The sequence below is a fragment of the Candoia aspera genome, chromosome 12, assembly GCF_035149785.1.
Source record: "Candoia aspera isolate rCanAsp1 chromosome 12, rCanAsp1.hap2, whole genome shotgun sequence".
In the NCBI taxonomy this organism is placed as follows: domain Eukaryota; kingdom Metazoa; phylum Chordata; class Lepidosauria; order Squamata; family Boidae; genus Candoia; species Candoia aspera.
Genome location: NC_086164.1, coordinates 13,021,320 through 13,044,228, shown reverse-complemented (window position 1 = coordinate 13,044,228; position 22,909 = coordinate 13,021,320). Strand labels below are relative to the sequence as shown.

The following is a 22,909-nucleotide window of genomic DNA, read 5'->3' as shown; positions in this document are numbered from 1 at the left end:
AGGCGGCTTTCTATTTAAAATCCGTTGGCTAATTCTGTGGTTTGAAATAGGTGCAAAATAAAAGCCAGGTTGACTCGCTTGCAGTGTTTTGCCTCTTTCTTTTCTTTAAATGTGTCCAATTTCTCTCTCGCTTTCAGAACTATGGCTTGGAGACTGAAAATCTGAGAACTCTTTCCCACAAGCTGAACGCTTCTGCCAAAAATCTTCAGAACTTCATCACAGGTAGAAGAAGGAGTGGTCATTATGATGGACGGGCCTCCCGGAGGCTGCCGAATGACTTCCTTACCTCTGTTGTTGACTTGATTGGTGCTGCCAAAAACTTGCTTGCCTGGTTAGACAGGTAATTAAGTTTGAACACTATTGGTTTTTTTTAAGGAGCAAATGCAGTCTGTTCACTTTCATTCTCTCCTCCTGTCTTCAGTTCAGTTTCTCCTTTACCATTTTTTTCATGACTGGTGAACATCTTTCAGTATATGGATGTTAGGATGGCCTGAACTTTTGAAGTTGGGGGCTACATTTGAAATCTTGATTGCATATTGAGGCTATTACATCTGCCATGGGAGAGTGGTTGGCCTGTTCACAAAATGGCTACTTTGGAAAGTTTAATAATCACAAAGGCCGAATTTTCCTGAATGCTTCTTACCACCCTCTTTATCTGCAGTGTCCACCTGCAGGGGTCAACAAGTCCAAATGTTAAGAATGATCATGCAATGATCATGCACCACTCCTTTTTGATATGTGTTGCAGTGGTGCCCACCATCTTGATTTTTATGACCCCCACCTGCAGATTACTCTTTTCGTTAGCCTTCTATTCCCTTCTGTGCTGTTCTGTTCATCCGTGTCCTTTCTGGGCTTTAGAGCACCCTCCCCAGTGGGTGAAGCAGTGAGTTGCAGCCCAGCTATCATTTTTATTTCCTAAGAAAGCTAATGTGGTTGGCACTTTGCTCCATGTCACCTTCATATATATTTCAAAATTCAAGGGAGTATTCCTAGGTACCTAGGCATCATGTTGGAAATCTTAGTTATATAATTTGGTGTCTTTTACAGTATCTACTGAGTAAAGTTTTACTTGATACAGAATTGGCTCCAGGCTGAGACAAACCTTCCAGGAAAACACTGTTCAATGAACCTTTCCAATATTACCAGGTATCCTTCACAGATCACCACCAGTAGAAACTAAGGAAATGTTATCTACTGAGTTAGATCAACCAGTCTTCCCAACCATGACAACTTCCAGCTATGGGGATTCAGCCAGCCTGACCATTGCTTAGAATTCTGGGACTTGAAGTTCACATTTTTGGAAGTTACCAAACTTTGGAAGTTACCAAATTTGGGAACACAGTTCCTTAGGCTAATACTATCATACCTGCTTGGTACTCTCTGAAGTTTGAGGATGGAATTTTTCCAATCTTAACTGGGAATGCTATGGATTGAACCATACATCTTTTGCATGCAATGCTTTCTCTGAAAAACGGTGGTGGTGGAGATTTACTGGATTTATAAGCTCTCCAATCACAGTTCCAAAGGTATGCAGCAGATGTATAATCAGAAGTGGATAGCTATGCATAAGTCATAGCTTAAAAATGCTAATGGTTCATTAGAGAGTGAGTTTGGTGTAGTGGTGAAGGCACCGGGCTAGAAACCAAGAGACCAGGAGTTCTAGTCCCACCTCAGGCACAAAGCCAGCTGGGTGACCTTGGGCCAGTGACTCCCTCTCAGCCCTAGGAAGAAGAAGGCAAGGGCAAAGCACTTCAGAAATCTTGCCAAGAAAACTGCAGGACTTGTCCAGGCAGTCACCGGGAGTCAACACTGACTCAAAGGCACAAAAAAAAAATATTAGTGCATGTGGGAAGTTTAAAGTAGCAGTTGGATTCCCAGAGTAACTCACTGCCACCAGAGAAGCCTGCTTCTGGAGAAATCTGTAAACATAGCTTTAGGAGACTGTTCAGGGAGCAGAACTTCAATAACTCCCTATGGATACTGTCCATAAACTCCATTTCGGGATTATGTTACAGGTTCACTTAACTTCAGCATGTCAGTTGAAACCAACAATGTCAGTGGAGGTAGAAATGGTTTCCTCCCTCCTTGAAAGATTGTTCAAATACTTTGCCATTAATTCTCTAGGTTGCCATCCATTCAACGCTGCCAATTTTGACTGCAGCTCCTTTTTTTATCCTTCCACAAATCACCTGGAAAGTGAGTAAGATGATGTCATTCTTCACTGTCCAATACAATCTCGTCTCCAGATTTGGATAAACAATATAGTAACCAATCAGATTTGATTAAGCCACAGGATGCAAAAGAGGGCAAATGAGAAAGAGGGCAAGTGATGGTCATTGAAGAAAACAGGCATTTTCAGAAGACGATCTGGAAGAGGTTTACTCCTTCACTCTGCAGCATTGCTGGAACAAAATTAACGTAACAGGATATTTTTAGCACCATGCAGCTTGAAACTGCAAATCCAGACAAACCTGAAGTGGACAGATTTATAGGCTACCCAGAAGCAGCAGTGGAGCTATCTTATCTGCTCTTCACCGGGGTTGATAAGCTGTAATTGATCGTGGAAGGGCAACTGCCATTTGTTAAATTGAACAGGAAAAGAACCAGACTTTTTCTTGGTAAGCAGGTCCTTCCCTGTCCACCTCGCCCTCCAAAAGTACTTGACTTAGCCAGGTTAGAGGCTTTAGCAGTTTTAAGGACTGATCCAGCTCAGGGCTCTGCATGAGTCTTTAAAAGGACTTTGGTTGGAACCAAACGGAAATTCTCTGCATGCTTTACATGCTGTAATTTCCAGGTGAGGTGGAATCCTGATAGTGAAGGGTGGTAACTGAATTCATGTTTCCTTGTTGCAGACAGTTGTTCTGGAAGCATGAGAACATGTCTTCATGCCAGCAGCCCAACGTAAGTCAGGAGGGGCTGCTCGCTGTTCCTCTAACGACAGCTTGCATACCCACCCCCAGGAAAACAACAACTGCAATAATAATTGATATCGTTTTAAAAATGGCACAAATGAGTGAAACGTTAAGAAAAAAATCAAAACAATGCTCAGAAGCCCATAGTTCTGATGTTTAACTAGAGTTGAAACAGCTGACCAAACATCAGCATTCCAGAAAAAGAGGTTAACATAGGAAGATCTATCAACTAAGATCCACGGGGTAGTAGCAGAAGACTTTTTATTGTAACCCAGGCCAGCTGCTATGAACATCTGCAACTGAACCTGAAGAAATCTGCCTAGTGAGTCAGAGTCGGCTGATTTTCACCTGGGAGTTCAGGCCTATGCTCAGTGCAATGTTGTAGAAGACAAAGATGAACTAGTTAAGGGGCTTTTCTGACCAACTTCTTGATGGTGATTATTTTGACGTATTTCTATTGACAATCTACCAAGTGGAACAAATCTCTACTCTCTAGGTTCATTCCTCATAGTTTGTTGACTAGGACATATTCTTTATAAAGCTTGTCTTATTACAGGAATTATCAGTGATAAATGAACTCAACTTTTAAAATTCTCTTTTTCATAGATCCCCATTTGTCAGCGTGACAGAATACTCGCTGCTGAAAAATAATATTGTTCAGCTCTGCCTAGAACTCACAACTATTGTTCAACAGGTAAGAGTGAATTCTTCTTCCACTAAATCACTCTTAAATTATTCCCATAGTGGAAGAACCAGGAGGTTCCCTTTCCTTCTAATTGATGTTAAATCAACTAAAGAAAAATTGGTCATTTATACATCAGAAGCAACCCAGAAAAAGTCATTATCCTGAAAGGCGGCCTACAAACCTTTTAAGTAAATCAAATGTATTGATTGGTCAAAGCAAAACATTTTCATGGGCTGAAGGGATGAGTCCAGGTGCATCTAATCTGATGTATGGAGTGGATCATAAGCTTCTTCCATCCAACTTTTCTGTTTTTTAAAAACATACATGTGAAAAAAACTATTTTTTTCCCATGCAACTTACATACTCTTCAATAGAGCAGTTTTTCTGTGCAACTTTGCTTAAGAGTCACATGTTTGATAATTCTGTACACACTAGTTACTTCTGGGGTGGCTGTCAAATGAAGAAAACCTCACACCTATCTTACAATAATTCCAAGTACTTGTTATTCAAATTATTCTTTTTTTCCCCCCAGGTTTTTGCCATGTACAACTTGTGGATTCTGAAATTCTGTGTTTCAGGCCTGACTACTTGCTCTAAATTGGAAACAGGTCATTTCAATTAGTTGAAAAGCACCTTTCTAACTGGAGAGGTCATTTAGTTATATATCTAATAATTGTTGATGGATGATCCTTTCATCATCTGAGTAAACGCCTGCCTTTTAATTTAAGTACTTACCCATTGAAATACTCTTTACCTAATCTTGCAGCAGGAATTCCATAAATCTGTGAAAAAGTATGTTGTTCATGTTCCGATTCTATGGCCTGTGTTTAAATGGAATGCACTTTTCCAAATTCTAATGCAGTAGGAGAAAAAGGGGTAGAGACTTCCTTTATCTATCCTCTTAGAAACTTCCATTACCTGTCGTCTTCCCAGTAACCTTTTCTGACTGTTGGAATTTAAATAAAACAATTCTATTGTTTAATTGACCATCTGCTACTTGAATTTTGGCTTCTTTCCAAATCCCTTGGATGCTACATTTATGCTATACACCTTGGCATAAAGCTCTCTAACCAAATACTGTTTTAAATTAGGTTGATGTGGAAAGCAAATAGTTTTTTTTTTTCTTTAGTTATGCAGTATGAATTTTAATCAGTCCTAGAAAAGAATGCTTTGGAAAATCAAGCAGAAATAGTTTTCTTCTTTAAAAGTAATTTATTTGGCTCTACAAAACGGGTGGGTGCCTGGGGAACTGAGCCTCCCTGTCACTCAGTAGAGGATATAGTTTCATCCATGGTTTAGTCCTTCGCGTCTTTAGTGAGCAGGCCAGAGAGCAGATGATGATTAATACAACTTCCTGATCTTTTAACTTTATTTTTTTATGTTTAATTGATTTTTTTACTGTAATCTCTTCATTTGATTGTTGTGAGCTGCCCAGAGTTGTTGAGAGTTGGGTGGCATACAAGTTTAATAAGTTATGGTTGATTGCACAGTCAGCCAGATGCTTAGATTGGATTTTTGTCCACCTACCAAGTCCTTCCTAAGGATCTGGGATAGACAGATGTTGTTGTTCAAAAATATTACAGGTATCATCGCTGGAGGTAAGCTGTTCCAAGTAAAGCTGCCTTTTGCAATTGACTTATGGTTATTTTGGTATTCAAGTGGTGCTCCAGATGTTTTGGAATTGCACCCAAAACGCCTATTACTATTGGTACGATCTTTGCTTTCTACTGCCACAGTTGTTCTATCTGCAGGTCTTTATATTTTTTATTTTCTCCAGTTCTTTCTCTTCTGTTCTGCTGTCTCCAGGCATTGCAATGTCCACTATCCAGACTTTTTGTCTTTCTTATCAACAGTCGTTAAGTCTGGGGTGTTGTGTGGCAGGTGCCTGTCTGTTTGGATTCTAAAGTCCCAGAGCACTTTGGCTTCTTCGTTTTCTATTCCTTTGTCTATTTTGTGGTCCCACCAGTTCTTGCTTGCAGGCAAGGGGTATTTCTGGCAGGTACTCCAGTGCACCATTGTTGCTGCTCTGTCATGCTGTTGTTTGCAATAAGTCTGTGAGATCTTCTTGCAGCAGCTAACTAGGTGGTCCACTGTTTCTTCAGCTTCTTTGCTGAGATGGCATCTGCTGCCATCTTCTCAATTCTGGCTTTATATGCCATTGTTCTTAAGGCCTGGTCTCGTGCAGCCAGAATTAGCCCCTCTGTCTCTTTCTTCACTTTTCTGCTTTTAGCCATTGCCAAGTCTTGTTGTTACCTGCTTTGCCTGCTAGTGTTTTATGTACTGGCCATGTAATCCTTTGCCTTGCCATGTCTCTTTTCCATTCTTCATTTGGTCTTTCTTATAGGCCAGCATGGTCTCTTTGGTGTTCAGTAAGCCTTCATGTGCATCTTCTTCACTGTCCTTCAGATATTCTTCCAATGCCCTTTTTCTTCTTCACTGTCTGGTGTACTTGCAACATTCCACGCCCACTTAAGCTCCTTGGTAAATAGAGTCTGTCCACATCACTGCATGGATGAAGGGCATGATTATTGTCATTATTTGTCTGGTCTCCCTATGCTGGGCTTCTTGTTCAGCTTCAGTCCAGTCCACTATTCCACCTGTGTATCTCATGACTGGAACTGCCCAGGTGTTAATCGCCTTGATGGTATTTCTGCCACTGACTTTGGACTCTAAGATCTTCTTCACTCTTCTGATGTATTCGCTACTAACCTTCTTTTTGACTTCAGTGTGCTTAATGTTGTCAGTCTGAAGGATTATTATTTTAATTAATTAATTAAGGGTTGTTGTTGTTGTTATATCAGTGCCTCAGAGATGATGGTGTCTGCAACTTCTCAATAGACTGCACATATTTTCCTTAACTCTTTCAGCCTGTGAAAGTCTTAGGATGCTGTTTCCCCCCTTTACTACATCTGGCTGTGGAATAAATGCCAAACTAGTTAACACAGTTAGTATGGGATTGCAAGAGAACACAGCAGCTGGCCCTAGATGACAGAAATTTCTCCAAGTTGAAGAGATGTATCATTAGCAGTGGTGGGAAACAGCAGAGCCAGTAGGTAGTTTTCAACTCTGGATTTAATGGTCCAATGGAGCCTGATCTTTAGAAGATAATGCCTATTACATTACTGATTTCCACACGTTCTTAATGATTCCACAACCATTTCAAGACTGCCTCATTCTGTGGAACAGAACCCTAGATGCCTGCACCTCCATTTTTCTTAGATGGTCTCATTAGCAGGAAAAGAAGAGGCAGAAGCAAGGGTAGCAGTTGAAATGAACTTGATGCCCCTTACACGGTTTTAGCTTTTGCAGGCTGCTAATGAGGAAGAAGGCTTTGAAGTAAGTAACATGGCAGTTGAGTCAGCTCTGTTTAAAAATAATTCTGCCACTATTCAAATTAACTCCACTGTTAAGTTTTACAGGGGCAGATTAATAACAACAACAGAAACCCAATATTTTCCCACAGTAAGCATCTATTTATATTTGAGGGCATAGTACTAAGGTGGAGTGAGAAGGAAATCATTGTGTGTCTGTGTGTGTAAAAAAGAACCAAAAACCAAAGGATAAATCAATGCATTTTTTTAAATAAAAAAAAAATCTCACCAGATGAAAGTTCATTATAGAGAATTGCTGTTGTGAGACTCAAAAGCCATCCAAAAAAGATCATGTATCAAAAATTGCTGTTTTGAAAGTCAAAAGCCATCTGAAAAAGATCTTCTACCAAAGATTTTTCTTTATAAAATGCATTTCCATTCAAAATACAAAAGATGAAGATTGAAGGTGTGGAGCGGTCGGGGGTAGGGGTGGGGGGGCTTTTAATTAGTTTGCTTCCACACAGCCAAGTTCAACATCCATATTTGATTGCCTCCTGGTCACTGTGCAATTATATCAGAGCTCATCTTCCTGTTAGAAGCCACCTGACTGTTTTAAAAAGCCTTTTAAAGGGGGGCAGGGAGAGTGATTGAACCTAAATAAGGAGCTGTAAGGAAATCTTGTACAGTGTTAGCCTTGAAGCAGATAAATTGGCACAAGGAAAATTTTGTATCACTGCTTGGGGAGACAAGTCATTTTCCCCATAATAACTGTATTTCTGGCAAAAAAAATTTACTGTAGGGAAGGAATGCCACCATTGGTTAAATTAAAAAAAAAGTGGGAGGGAGAGATTTGGTAGTTAAAGCATTGTTTCCATTTGACTCATCAGATAAAGAATATACTTGGTTCATTTGCTTTCCTGTTTATTTTGCTTTATTACTAGTATATGGACCCAGGGTGTGATCTATTTGCCTTTATTGGAGTTTCTGCATAATGGAAAAGTTAGGGATCTTATTTTATGTTAGGTAAATAATTCACCCAATTTAAGCCCAAAATTCAGTCTTTTATCCCACATTGTGCAGATATCCAAAGCAATAAAATGTAATGGTTTGTGTTGGATGATGGTGTCCCTTCCTCCTATCTACATGCTATGGAGAAGCAAAGTTGGATTTGCCCACATTATAAAGATGTCCCTGTGTCCCATCTCCACCATTTTTAGGTATCCAGGTCTGAGAGTGGTAGAATGGTACATGTAGAATACTTGGCAATTTTATATATACAAAGATATTGGAAGAATATAATTGTGTAGGAACATTGTTGGGAGACAATTGTAGTTGAAGACAACAATTTGCTGGAAGGTTCATTGATCTGTGAGGAAAGATGGAACACTGCATTCACACAGATTAACCCATGGTTTGATTTAAGCCACAATAATTTGGCTTAATTCACACACAACACCAATACATCATTTAAACATCATTTAAAAAGGACCAAGACTTGGTTCAGGCAGCATGTCAAGCCCAAAGCAAACCAACTACATTATGTCTTAGCATGGTGTTAAGAGCTAATGGGAAGCATAGTTCAGCACCATGGACAGGATGCAAAGATCCTAGTACATCTGAGCTTAGAAACTGCTTTTTCCTCCTAAGGAATGGAAAAACATGAGATGGCTGCCCTTGAGTGCAAAGCCATGTGAGCCATCTCTTTCCTAATAATTCTCATCAGCAGGTTCCTGGAATTGTGGGAAGTAGGACTGAGGGTCGTGAGGCCAACAGGATGGAAGCTCACATGATCCTGGTCAGCGCCTGCTATCTCTGAGATCATAGCTCAACCCTATTCCCCATTCAAGAGCTCCTAGATATTGATTTGGGATTTAGCTCCTCTTCTCCAATTCAATTTATTAAATATGTTATGGCAGCTCACACCATTAGACTCTGGGTGGCTTACAAAATGTAAAAAACAATTAAAACAGTTAAAACACACATAAACAGGCAGCCTGGACTACCACAACCAGAACAATAAAAGTACAAATATGACAAATCCCTGAAAATACATTAACAAACACATTAACCCTAGGCCTGGGAGCAGAGCCAGGTCTTACGGGTTTTCCAGAACCCCAGCAGAGTGGGTGCTGTCTGTATCTATGGGGCATCTGTCGTGGGGGCAGCAACAGAGAAGGCACACTTCCTTGGCCCCACAAAATGACAACATTTAATTGAAGGAATCTTGACTGCATCCACTCTATCCGAACATAGCAGGCTGGCAGAAACAATTGGAGATAGGCAGTTCCTCAGATAACCAGGCCCTATGCCTTCCAACTTGGTTGGCTTCCCTCCCTCTGGGCTCAGTCCACACATCATGCTGAACCATATTATGATTTGGGTTTTGGCTTAGTGTGATATATAAACCCAGCCATTGTTGTTTGCAAACCATGGATTATGGCTTTGTGCTGTCAGTGAACCTGGATAGAATGGTTTCATCAATCAACCATGGTTATAAAACCATGGCTTCATGTGTAGGGTGAATCCCACTATAGCATGGGATTCAGCCGATCATATCAAAATTTTAGATGTTAATACATGCAGGAACATCTCAGTTGGCCAACTTTATATATGATCAGAAATTAAATAAGGTTGGACCTGGTAGGTTATTACTTGGCTGGGAAATCAAGGAATTCTAGGCCAAGCTAGAAAGTAGAAAACATACCCATGAGAAAATAATTACTTCCTTATGCCATGTGTGATGCAGAACATTGGATTAGATGATGCCTTGGCCTGATCCATCCCTATCTAATGATACGTTCACTGATGATTCCCCATCATCAAGAGTCAGTATGATCATATCAAGTCTCTGAGATGAAGGTGAAGCAAAAGATGAAGAGTGGCTTGGAGAAACTGAAACTTAACTCTCTCTTTCAGCATTGAGCTTAACTCTTTAACCAAGAGCCAGTCCTATCTCCCAGCCTAGCCTACCTCATATGATGACTAATGGGAAAACCACCCTTTCCAATAGTGCTAAAAAAGGCAGGATTTAAAATAAAATTGATAGGCAATCAAGTCCGCATTTCACCTGATCTTCTATTTCCATCTCTCAGAACGAAGGGAAACAAACTGACAGAAATAGTTTTTCAGTAAATACACAATGGGTGAAATTGTGCATAAGTGATGCTGGCTGTCACTTTCTGGATCCAATTAAAGCATCAGAAAACGTGCCTTTGAGACAAAAATGAAAGCAGTAATGCCCTGAGCTTTTCTGACTAATGATTATGCTAATGTGCATCAAGATAATTCTACAGAAACTTTATTTTAAAGTGAAAGTTCTTGTGAGCTACGTCTGTCTTATTTTTCCCAACTCCCTTTGACCAAATGCCATTTGGAAAAGTTTTCTTTCTCCCCAGCCCCCAACCCCCCTTCATGTTTGGCTTCCTCACTAAGTTGACCTGCAAATCAGCGGAGGTTTACAGCTGCGCAAACAAAGCCAGATACACATTGCAGACATTTCTGCCTGTAGCTGATGTCTGACTTGTGTGTGTGTTTGTGCATGCATCCATGCGTGTGCACATGTTGGTGAGAGACAGCCCGAGGGGGAAACTGTAGCTAAGACCAATTTTAAAAACCAACAAGAATATATTGACAAGAGTGCCAGCCATGCATGGATCAGACGTGACCCTGTCTTAAAACAGAGTCCCTATGGACTTGCACTGCTTGTTTCATTCCAGTGGCATTTGTGCAGAAGATTCTCAAAGGCCTGTGTAAAATGGAGAACATGCTAATTTTCACAGTGATATCTGCCTGACTTAGAGCAGGAGTTGGGCATTTGGAGGCTCAAGTTTGCTGACAGACCACAGCCCTCTTCTGCAATAGACACTCCCCTCCCAGAGCTCTCTCTGGAAACAATTGTTGAACATTGACAAAAGGAATAGTGAAAGGGGTGTAGTGAAAGCAAAATGGTCTTTACATCCTCTTCCTCATCTTCCAAGCTTTACCTTCCGCCCAACACCATGGGAAAAAATTCAGAATCTTGGTCTCACCAACCTATACCTCAAGGACAGGCAGATGTGACCCAAAAATTGAAAAGTCCAGTGGTAGTACCTTTCACCATCACCAACCGCTTCTCTTTCCTGGAAACACAAAAGCAAACAGTAGACATGAAAACTAAATGGATCAGTACAACCAGAGATATGTCGGTATACCATCGGAAGATGAGACTCCAGGTCAGAAGATGGTCAAAATGCTACTGGGGAGGACGACTGACAGGAAGCTCTGGCGTGGGCTGGTCCATGAAGTCACAAAGAGTCAGAAGTGACTGAACGAATAAACAACAAAAGACAAGCATCAATGGGGTGCTTTAGTTGGTATTCAGGCACTGAGTAGGGATTTGGACTCTGCATCCTCAGAAACTGCTTCCAACCTTATCATTAAAAAAAGCAGACCTTGAGCACCCTGAATAAGAAGAAAAACAAGAAACCACTTTCCCAGGGAAAGAGAACTTTTGAGAAACTGCAGACAGGTTTCAGCAGTGCATTAATTCATGAAGAGCCAAACCCTGAAAATCGGGGCCAGCTGAACAGAAAGGACATCATCCTGATGGTGCATGAAACCAAAGATGGCCACAACCCAACCCCAACCCCCTTTCCAAAGTAACATGCATCATTAGAAAATTGGTGGGGGGGGAGGCTGTCTTCTAGATGCATAGGTCTCCCAGCCTTGGCTTCGAAGTTCATTTTCACCTCAAAGAAACAAGTCAGCCAAGTATACAGAGGCCTGACCCCTTTTGAAGGTATCAGTAGCTCTGGAGTTGGATTGCAGCCATTATGATAAAGTTCTACCACATTTTTTGTGGCTTCTTGTTGCAATCTAAACCTTTTCTTGGCCCATTCCAAAAGACTGAGGTTGTAACTGCCTCTTCTTTCAGGACGGTAGAGCTGTCACCATCTTTAATTAGTCTATGTATTGCATCTTGTGCTGGTGAATTTTTTTAAAAGTCTATTTACAAAAAAAAAACAACTGATGCCAATGTTAACCTCTTTTATAGTGTCAGGACTTGTGGTTAGCCATTGCCAAGTTTTGCTTGTCACTGAGTTTGTCTGCAGACAGCCCTGACTCATCTGAGCCAAACTGAGATTATTCTTACAAGGTAGAGAAAAATAGCCTTAAAAAGAAGCTAAGCGGTCTTACTGGTAGATCAAGGACAAAAGCAGGTTGGTGGTAGCCAACCTCTTTGGGCCAGTGCATAATCCTTTGAGAGGACTATGTGAGAGCTTTTACAGAATCGCTGTTTATTTAATAACCCCATGGCTGAGTAAGTAAATAAAGTGGTGGGGCTTCCCTGTGGCTAGAACTCAGCCAGTTATGTAAGAGTGAAGTACTTCCAGAAAAATTGGCGCAGTTGCTCCCTGACATCCTCTTGATACCTCCTTGCGAATTTAATTGAGCCTTGAGAAACCACGGAGCCTGCAGATGGCCAGAGAACATTTCCAATGAAAAACAGAAATCTCACCCCTGTTCCTCGGGCTGCTTGCAATTCAGGTAACTACAAGAAATCTGCCTCTCTGCCATGAAAATTCTTTGGAATTTCTCTTTGGCATGGAATGAATGGCAGCAATTTCTTTTCCCATCTAACTGAAAGGGAATGCAATGGTCAATACAAGTACTGAGGAAATGTGTAGCATAGCTCTCTGATAACACCAATGCGCATAAAATGTACACTCTTCAAGATGCCAGGGCCTTCCTGGATAAATCAACCTTGACCCTCTGAAGACTAAAGCAGAAACTAATTACTAATCATGAGAAAGGGTAGAACAGGATGTAGACTGTACTGGTTGAATGTTTACTCTAATTTACATGGCAGAAAAATATCTGATGTACAGATGTTTCACTGACATTATTTTTATGCAAGTTAAACTGTTTTTTTTTCCCCCAGTTTAACCTTCTTTAGTAATGGAAGTTAGAACTGAAAGAGTTTAACTGAACGTAATGAGCTGGCACAGGCTTTCTCTGTCTCTCTTGCCTTCTTTCCAGAACTTTCCAGAAAGTTCGAAATAATCTTGAAGATATTTTTGCATGCCATTAGCAGTGGCAGTTTTTTTCTAACCTAACTATCCTCTACAAACGTTGACTCCAAGTATTAGCCATTCTAATTGGGAATCATGAGAGTTGTAATCCCACATTAGCAGATTGTACCAGATTGGGGCATATTGATGGACTGTCATCTGAAGCTGAGTCACCTGCTATTTTTCAGGGAGCAGTTAATATAACTGAGCAGAGTAGATTTCTGTAGATGTTTAAGAGCTGTTCCTCTCCCCCTTCTCTTTTACAGGATTGCACAGTGTATGAAACAGAAAATAAAATTCTTCATGTGGTAAGTGTCTGGTGTGGCTCGGGGTGGGTGCGCATTGTGCTTTCTGCAGTCTACCTCATTGGAAATCATTATTTTGCAAATCAAGACTGTGCTGCTGTAGACATTTAGCTTCAAGGAAGACATACTGAATGCAGGGGATTGATTGCTGGCTTAATAAGCTTTAGAAGAGATTTTAAGGTACTTCTCAGATGTGGAAGCCCCATTAAAAAAGAGTTATTTAGCCAAAATGATGATAGTTATTCCTCTCACATTTTATTTATTTTCATTTATTTGGAATAATTTGGCCTGAGATTGCTATCCAAAAAATCAAGGCAACTAACCCAAATAGGAGACTAATGCAAACCTACATAGGGTGAAAATCTCCCTCATCTCCCTTGAGAAGTGGATAGGCTGGAGGGAGGAGCAATAAAAGGAAGGGTGGAGCTAAGGAAAGGGAGCTCCTCCCATCAGTCTAGAGAGAGAAGGGAGGGATTGTCCAAATTCTCTCTAGTCTGAGCCCAGAAACAAGAAATAGTTGTGCCTAAGCCTGAGAAGGGGGGGAGGAGGAGAAGAGTGGGCAAGAACCACCATAGTTACCCACACCCTGTCCAGTGCTGGGATGGAGTAGAGATGCTGCCCTACCCAAAGAAAACTGCCAAAGGAACCAGATCCTTGGTGGCATATTTTCAGGGTGCAGCTTTCTGCCTAAGAACCAGAGAAGATGCTGGCTAGTATGGCTGAAGGAACTGTGTGTGCATGGTTTTAAGGAAGCCATTTTAGACTCACTCATTGTTTGCAGTTGGGGAGATCTCAGAATTCTTTTTTGCAGGGGAAGGAAATCTCTGCAAAATTAACAACTCCATTTTGACCTCCTGTCTTTGTAGCCTCCCTTTATTAGGAAATGATGGCCATTTCTGAAAGAAGAGACCATGCCCAGTAGGGAAGAAAAATATATATACTCTCTTTATATTCTCCTGGACAGATAGTACTGTCTTTCCCCCTAATCTAATGCAACAGTGGGCAACACTTGATGCAACTAAGCTGTCTTATTTATAACAAGTGTCCCTTTGTGAACACTCAGGGTAGGTTATAAATCTATGCTGACTGCCAAGAAGCTCCAGATGAATTATTCTAATCCTGCCGCTATTTATATAATTTTTTTAAAAAAAATGTGGGGAAGCATAATGATAATTGTGATGGCCTTTCCTGTCAGAAATTCACAGAGGGCTTTTGTTTCATTAAAGATTATAATAGCAATTATGGTTAGACATTTATCATACCTGGAATGTCATTGATCAATGGCAACGAGAGCTTAATTTTCCTACAAAAGGGTCAGTGATCAGAGTTTCTGAATTTATCAGGATGCTATATATTATGTGAGTATGATCCTAGTCAAACAGATGCCCCTTCTATAGTCACTTTATTTTATGCTTTCCTGGGGTTGTCAGATTTACCTCCTTGTGGTCTAGACTGGAAAGAGTTAATTCAGGTAACAAGAATCTCAGGGCTCTAATTAATATATTAGAAGAAAAATTAAGGTTATGCCACAAGAATTCCAGCAAATACCCCGCTTACAAATGAGTCAACTATATATATGCAACCTAGGGCAGCAGAACCCTTGTATGTTTCCTTCTCATTTTTGATTTAGGGGGGCTAGAAGCTTGCCTGTTTTCTGAAGGCAGGCAGCTAGCATCAATTTCCTGTTTTAATAACTGTCAGCCCTTTTATCAGGGAGAGGCGTAACTCTTACATCAATGTTGAATATTCCATATTATATTTTTTATCACTACATGGAGATACGATTGGGTTACTTTGGGATGCTGATGAAGAGTTCAGAGGGTCAAGTTCTACTGGTTGGAACTTCCAGGCTGATTATGAACTGGGCCCAGATTTGGACAATGTTTGGGTTCATCTAGAAATTGGCTCATTAACTGCACTAAACCCAGCACCTGCCTAACCCCAAATATCACATCTCTGTCTTGTATTTTTCATGGAAATGTATCTTTCCATGAAAACTCAAAGGTGCCATGACACTTATTAGGCACCATAGTAGACTGGTTTAGACTGCAAGCGCAATGTGGTGGCAAAAGGAAATCAGATAGTTTAATCACAATCTAGTTATATGAAGATATGATAGTTAGAGATAAACCCAAAGTTATTAGGTAATTTGAGCCTAATCTGCATCTACTGTATCTATAAACTACTAAAACTCTTGTGTCTGTCTGATACTTTGTAACCTTCAACTGGGTGAAACAGTGCATCATAGGGCAACAATTTTTGAACCAAGGCACCTCAAATGGGCTAACTTACAGAATGCATCCAAAATCCTGGACCCATGACTTCCATGAAATAGAAATTTGGCAAATTTTATAAAATATTTTATGATGTAAAAATTATCATAAACATTTCATGACATAATACAAAATGTCATAAAACATTTCCTGTGGTCAACTCTTGATGTTTGACTTTGCTATACAGTTCAACATGGGCTACTTTCTAGGCAGATACATCTCTCCCTGAATTTTTAAGAACTTTTCCAGTACGTTAGAAGCTCTGCCATTTCTGAAGGCACTGAGGAATCTGGTAAGGAAATATCTCTGAAACGATGACCCAGCAGGTTATGGGTTGTCTAGTATAGCTTAATTTTGTACCTTTCCAAACTGCACTCAAAAAATCTTTCTTCTCATTATGTATGAATTTTCCTGCCCAAATTTAATACTTAAAGTACTGTTGGTCAAAGGCTAAACTTTCAACACTAAACTCTCAGTAAACAAATGAAGAGTGCAAAATGTTCATGCTGAACAAAGCAGTTTTGTGCTGTTTCATTGAAGTGACCTAGTGAGCAATTCTCTGCACAACATTCAGGAAGAAAAGGTGGACAGTGGAAAATGTCTAATGCATCAGTTCAACTTTGGACATATTAGCTGATACGACAAGAGGAAAGGTTTTCCTGAAATATTAGGAGAAACCGCTTGACAATAGGGCAGTTTGATACAGAACCAATTAATAGAAGTTTGCTGGGTTCTCCTTCGTTGGAAGTCTCCAAGAAGCAACGGATAGCTGTATTTGGTGCAGTGGAGAAGAATGTTCTGAACATCTCCAGGTAGGCTGGAAAAACTCCTGCTCAAATCCTGGAGAACCTCTAGCCACCTTCTGCTCAAACTTTGTCCTAAGTTCTAATGGGATTTCTGGCTTAACATGTGTGAAAGCAAAGTTTTGGGTCATGGGTATGATTTAATGGGATGTGTGAACCCAGCCTACTGTAATTTATTCAACAACAGCAACAATATGCCTAAGCATGATGTGAATCCACTGTATTAGAACAGTAAGGAGAACAAGGCATCTTCAACTGTGGAATAGATAGCCCAAGAAAATCATGAGCTGTTGAATGCATCAAAAATGAGGCTGAATCTGGACCAGCCCTGGATCAGCAGCACTATGGATAGGAGGGGGAATAGGACATCCAGAAAAATCAAAGACAGGATTATCCTAGCTAAAGAGTTGCTATTGTGTTTGTTCCAGCTGTTGGCTTCCTGGGAACATGCACATGTCCACTATGAGGAACAAGATGCTGAGCTGGATAGTCTTTTAGCTTTATCCAGGAGGGCAAAGGCATTGCATATAAGCCTAGCTTTAGTTGTTCATTTTTTAAGCATCACTCACTTGGCCCTATGAAAATTGCTCCTGGTGGTGCCTGCTTGATGGTTCCTCACTTAAATGAGTCTTCTAGGAAGGATAAGAGTGATGCATCAATTAGCATAATAGCAATGTTCAGAAAGTTATGCCCAGCACTTGGGATCCTGGATTGTGCAAATTACTCCATGCTTAGACAAATTTGATAAAGGCATTGGTGCTAGCTTCCTCAAACCTTATTCAGAAGACACTGCAAAAAGTAGAGCGGTGGGTTCACAAGAAGCTTTGGAAAGAACCAGAGAACCAACTGGGCAAACAGGGCTGGGCCTCCTATTAGGCCAAAAGAACCAGCTGACTTATTATGGATGCCATGAAAAGGTAGCAAACAGATGTTTCCATCATGCAATTTGAAGCACATATTTCTAAAGCATGTTTTGTAAAACAAGACACAATTGGCTGGATTCACCCATCACCCCAAGCCCCAAACCATAGGTTACAAACTGCAGGGGCTGGGTTTACACACTGCACTCAGAAAAAAACACAAAACAAGAAAGGCTTTGCATGTTGGAAAACCCAGTCATAATCAGGGAAGTGGAGGAAAAAAAACGTTTGTGAAATTTTCTGGTTCGGATAGGTGCATGCTGAGCAGATAATTTTTGGATGTGAGTCATTGTGCTTCCATTACAATGTTTTGTGCTGAATTCTTTCTCTCTCTCTTTTTCTCTCCTCCTTTTCCACAGTGTAAAACGCTGTCTGGTATCTGTGATCATATCATCTCTCTCTCATCAGATTCTCTGGTGTCTCAGTCAGCTCATCTTGAAGTTGTTCATCTTACCAGCATCATGCCCAGTGAAGGTTTGGTAAGCAGGAGTGAAGCAGAAGAAAATCAGATTTCTGAAAATGATTAAGATCATTAAAGGGGATAGCAGCCATGCCATAGGCATAATGAAGTAGCTGCTTCAGAAGGCAGATCAGGATGGGTAGCAAATTGAGGTCAAACTCTGTCATGAGTAAGGATGGCGAGCAGGGGGCTCCCACCCAGACTGTCAAGCGCATGCGTAGCACTGAGGAACTGTTCAGCCATTCAAAGAGACACAGATCGGGACCGCCTTAACCTTTGGGGTTTATATGGCTGGGTTTTCCCACGCTTCCTCAGTTTGTTAGGATTCTTGTTAAGTACCACTAATAAATATTAGAGACCAAGTCATTGTCTCAGTGTGTTTCCTGGTAGTCAGGACAAACTCAGATGCCAACACAACCAGGGATGGTTCTGCCCACTTCTAATGTCTTTATATAGACCAGGGTTTCTCAGCCAGGGTTCTGTGGCACACTCAGGTTCCACGAGAGTTCACTGGGGGCTCCCTGAGAGATCATGATTTATTTCAAATTTTATTTCAAATTCAGGCAACTTCACATTAAAGGGGTAAATTTCATTCTTTATTTTTAGTTTAAGAACACTGTCCATGCCTATCTGCAGGCCTACCCATGAAACAAATAGAATCATTTAGTACCTTCTGCCCTATATTTGAGCCTGACTGTGCGGGGGTCCCCTGAGGCCTGGAAAATATTTCAAGGGCTCCTCCAGGGTCAAAAGGCTGAGAAAGGCTGCTGTATACTATACCATATTGGCGGTGGCGATGTTTCCGGTACTGAGCTAGTGTGAAGTTCTGCTATGTCCATGAACATTCCATGTCGTCAGTGAAACATTCATTGTTTGGCTTCTATAGGAAGAAGACTTCACTGTTGTGATGGGATTAAAATTTGCATATCCTGTATTTAAAAAAAAAAATGCAGGGTAAGTTGTAGAATGACAAAATGATAGGGAAGGATCCCTGGAACTGGGAGCCTGAGATAATGCCCTGAAGTAGCATGGCTGGAGAAATGGAGTGGCATATGAATCCGATGGAAGATTGAATCATGTGGGAGAAGAAGATCAGAGGAAAGGCCGTTGAAACTGGCCAGGGAGTGATGGCTTTATAGTGCTGTTCTGCCTATGTCTAGTTGTCTATGTCTTTAAATGTTGCATAGAATATAGGATCCAGTCAAAGGGGAATTCAAATAATCATTGCAGAATTGCAACTTAACAATTCCCAGTTAGGAAACTGAGCCCAAAATCCAGAGGGAAAATGTAACCCTGAATGTCACCTGTCAATTTCTCCTTTCTAGATAGTTCTTTGTATGCAAGCTGTTTTTTGTTTGTTTTTTTGTTTGATTGGGCTCATGACAAAGCCAAAATACATACCATAGATTCAGAGTCAATTGCTGGTATGCTTAATACCTAAATGCATATTTGGCCAACTTTTGGCCCTTCCTCTTGGTTATATCCAAAGAGCCAACCCAATTCTGCTCCAACTATTTCCTTTCACCCATGTGAGATCCTGAATATAACACTTGGAAGGAGCAGATCTAACTCAACATTCATGCTTCTGTCCTCTTCCCAAGTCTGTTGGTTTTTTTGCTAAAATTATCTAAGTTATTGAAAGCAGGGTCTTGAGTCTGAGTTTAAAACTGGCCAGGCACAAATATTGCTTCTTTGGTCTTAGGTGAGCTAAGTCTAAAACCCACCTAATCAGAGATCCTTTTAACTCCATCTTGCTTTACTCTTCTTGTTTCTTCACCACAGCAATCTTCACTTCCCTGTGAAGGAAGCCATTAGGAAAAAAAATCTTAACCTAAAAATAGAACTCTGTTTCTCCAAGAGAGATTAACCCACCCATTGCCAAGACACTCAAGTGACCACGTAGGTTAATATTAGGAGACTTGCAGTTCATGAGTAGACCCAAGTTCTTCAAGGTGTAACCAAAGAGCATCCCTACATCCCTCTCTGATACCAGTACTGAAATAAGAGGATAATAATATCCCCTCACCTTAAAAGGGTACAATATTTTGGTGGACAGATGTTGTGGTGAAGTTGTTGCCAAAAACAGAAAAGTATATAAGCATCACAGAAAAAAAAATTGCTGTGTGAATTTCTCTGTTGTGTTCTATCTTTACACTTCCTACAATACTCAGCAAAGTTGAGGACTGTAGAATGTGTTGCTCTAGACACTCTGGGAAACTTAAAGGTGTTCTACCAGCCCCCTCTTGTAACCAAGTAAGGGTTTGTCAGTGTAGGAGAAGGGAGGGTGCACCTTACCAAAAGTCCTCTCAGTTGTGGGGCAAGTAAATGTCAGTATCGGAGCCCACAGTCTGTCACATTGCCTTGTGTTTTTTTTTAACTGAAGACATACTCAGGAGATTACAATTCACCTATTTTTATGGGGAGAATTTCATCATCTGTAAAATACAAAAATATGCTTTCAATTTCTGAAGGAACCCATCCCAATGGAGAACAAAAGGAATGATAGAAGGAACAGTCTAGAATTGACATAGGCCCTTTGCATCTGAATTACAGAAAAAAATGCCTAAAGAAAAATGCTTTATTATAACTAATCTCTGGGCATTGCACAACTCTGCTAGGGATTTCTGTCAATTTGGATTTAGCTAATCAGCCTGACAGTGCTCAGCTTTAACTATAAAGCACTATGAGTATTGTTTTAGTTTTTTCAGATGCAGTCCCCCAAGAAGTGGTATTCTTCCTTTTTAGTTCCCTCAGAAATCTTCAGTTACCATCACAACTCCTGATTTTCCATTTCTAGTTAAAAAAACAGTGGCAAATCTACAGAGAAAATTCATTTGAGTTGAGCAGCTCAGCATTGCAATTCCAAACCCCAAAATTTTATTTGTTCAACTAAAAAGTAGTCTGAGAACTACATGAACCTGACTTTGTATAAAATCTTTAGAATGTGCAAAAAGCTTTGCTGGATAAGATTAAGAGTCCATCTAGCCCAGAATTTAACAGTGGTCAGGAAGGTGAGTTTTGAGAATGGGCTTAGAGGAAATAGGAGAGTAGGTGGCAATGAATGAGGTGATCTGCGAAAGGGAAGCAAAGAAAATCAAGTAATTTCAGGGATCAGGAAGTGAATATCTGGCCAAAGATGGTGGAGTTGGATGACTGAAGATCACATGGTGTTTCAGCATATAAATGTAATGAGATGATTAGGAACAAGGTCATGAAAGCTGGGGAAAAGACATGGACTCTGTGCAGGATCTAGAGAAGACATGGAAGTCAAAGAAGGGATATAAAGAGTTGGCACAATAGCATCAGATTTACAGAATAGGGCAACAGAAACAACAGAGCATGTGCTTCTCCTGTGTCTGTATTATAGAGACATTTGTATTCGCCTCATCTCACCATTACGGTGTAAATACTCAAGCCGCATAGGACAATTCTACACCTCCCTGCTGCTGTCAGATATCATACCATGTTGCCAGGTTCTTGTGCTTAAAGCAGTGCTTAAACCTTGTCAGATGATGACCACTGCCATAAAGTAGACCTAATGAGCATCTTGTTCATCATACTAAAGTGCTCTGTAATTTGATAGATAAAGTCTTCCACATACTAACCTTTATGCTCCTCTACACCCATCTAATCTCCACCCACCCATTTTATATCACATACATACCACACAGAAACACACACACAATTTCTGTTTTATATCTTTAGCTTTTTATATTAGTAGACTCTGATGTATTTTCTATGCTTTTTAATCGATTATACTCCCACCCTACTTATGCTGGTCTATGACTGTAATAAAGAGTTGATCTGATACAAAATAGGAGATAATTTTAGCAAGAGAGGGTGAATGAATAGGAGAATGGTGAGACATAAGAGGGCAAGAGAGAATAATCTGACAGTAGTTAAGGTAAAAGATGAACAGAGGTGGGACAATATTTGGCAAGTTGCATTTCTTTTTATGTTTAATGGCCTTCTACCTTAGTTTTGGGCTTTCTCCTGCTCCAACATCTATACTGCTTCCTCTGACATATTATCAGGGGGGGGGAAGAGTCAATTGCACAAGACTGAACCTACAAATTCTTAAGCACTGAAGTGCCTAAAATATGAAGAACTTACTTTGACCTCATTCAGTTTCCAGCCAATATGGTTGTCAAAATCTCTCCTCTTTAAGAACAATTTCTGCAAGCAAATACATACTGTATATGCTTGCAGAAATGAAAATTCCCTTGTGATCATAGAAATGTCTCTCTTTCAGAAGGATGTTCTATTTTTGCTCTGCTGCACCATTTTGTCACTTCAGGAGAGCAGTTCCTATGTGAAATCCATTTGCATTAATGGGACTTGCACAGGAGCATTGTTTGGTGGATGGACTCTGTGGATTGCAACAAAATAGATTGGATTATGTGATTTGTAGACAAGGGCAGGCATGTTCTATTTCTGAGCAGAGGTTTGCACATTTGATCCTCCAAGTTCATGAACTGAATAGAATAACTCAGTGTTCTTGCTTGTTTCAAAGCTTTTGAAGGTACAGTGAAGGCTTTTTCCCCTCCTGCAACAAGAAAGAATTGCTCCTGAGCCAAGTGCATATAGAAACATTTCTTAAGAGAATTTGGGGGCAGCTTGAAATATGAAAGAGTGACTGATTTAATTATAACTAAAAATGCATGAAGCCAGACATTTGTAGTGGTGGCCCCAAAACTAATGAGAAGTGAATGCCATCTTTTCAGTTTTATTTGAATTAGTTTATATCTTCAAATATTCATCTAAGTCACATCACATCTTTGGATCTTCAAAGGGTTTTAGGTTTTTATAGCAGCTGAAGTAGTAATTAAACAGAAAGAAACCCACTGTTGACTGTGGACACAGGGAAGGGTGGATTCCAGAGGATGGTTTGCTTCCGAGGTGAAATCAGCCTAGAAGACAGGACCTTGGATAGCTCCAGATAGAAAATTGATTCCAATCAAATATTATTAGTTGAGAATAACTCCCTCAGTGGTCTTAGTAAGTTGCAACTTTGAAGCTAAATGAATGCCTTTGAATTAGTAACAATAAGGCAGCTTTCTCTGTTCTTGTTTCACTAGAATAGCCTTGCAACAACCTGTTTCCAATCAGGGATTCCAGTCTAGATTCCTGCTTAATTGAAGTATCAGGTGTTCCCTGACCTTCATTGAGCAACAGGTTACATCAAGCTGA

General features: G+C 40.4%; 1 protein-coding gene across 1 annotated transcript in view; it reads left to right on the top strand.

Moving 5' to 3' along the window:
* LOC134504464 (connector enhancer of kinase suppressor of ras 2-like) overlaps positions 1 to 22,909 on the top strand; it is a 273,137-nt gene that overhangs the window by 113,746 nt on the left and 136,482 nt on the right. The window contains exons 3-6 of the mRNA XM_063313693.1: positions 138 to 340; positions 3,519 to 3,606; positions 13,225 to 13,266; positions 17,619 to 17,738. Of these exons, the coding sequence (XP_063169763.1) occupies positions 138 to 340; positions 3,519 to 3,606; positions 13,225 to 13,266; positions 17,619 to 17,738 (453 nt within the window). The remainder of the gene's footprint in view (positions 1 to 137; positions 341 to 3,518; positions 3,607 to 13,224; positions 13,267 to 17,618; positions 17,739 to 22,909) is intronic.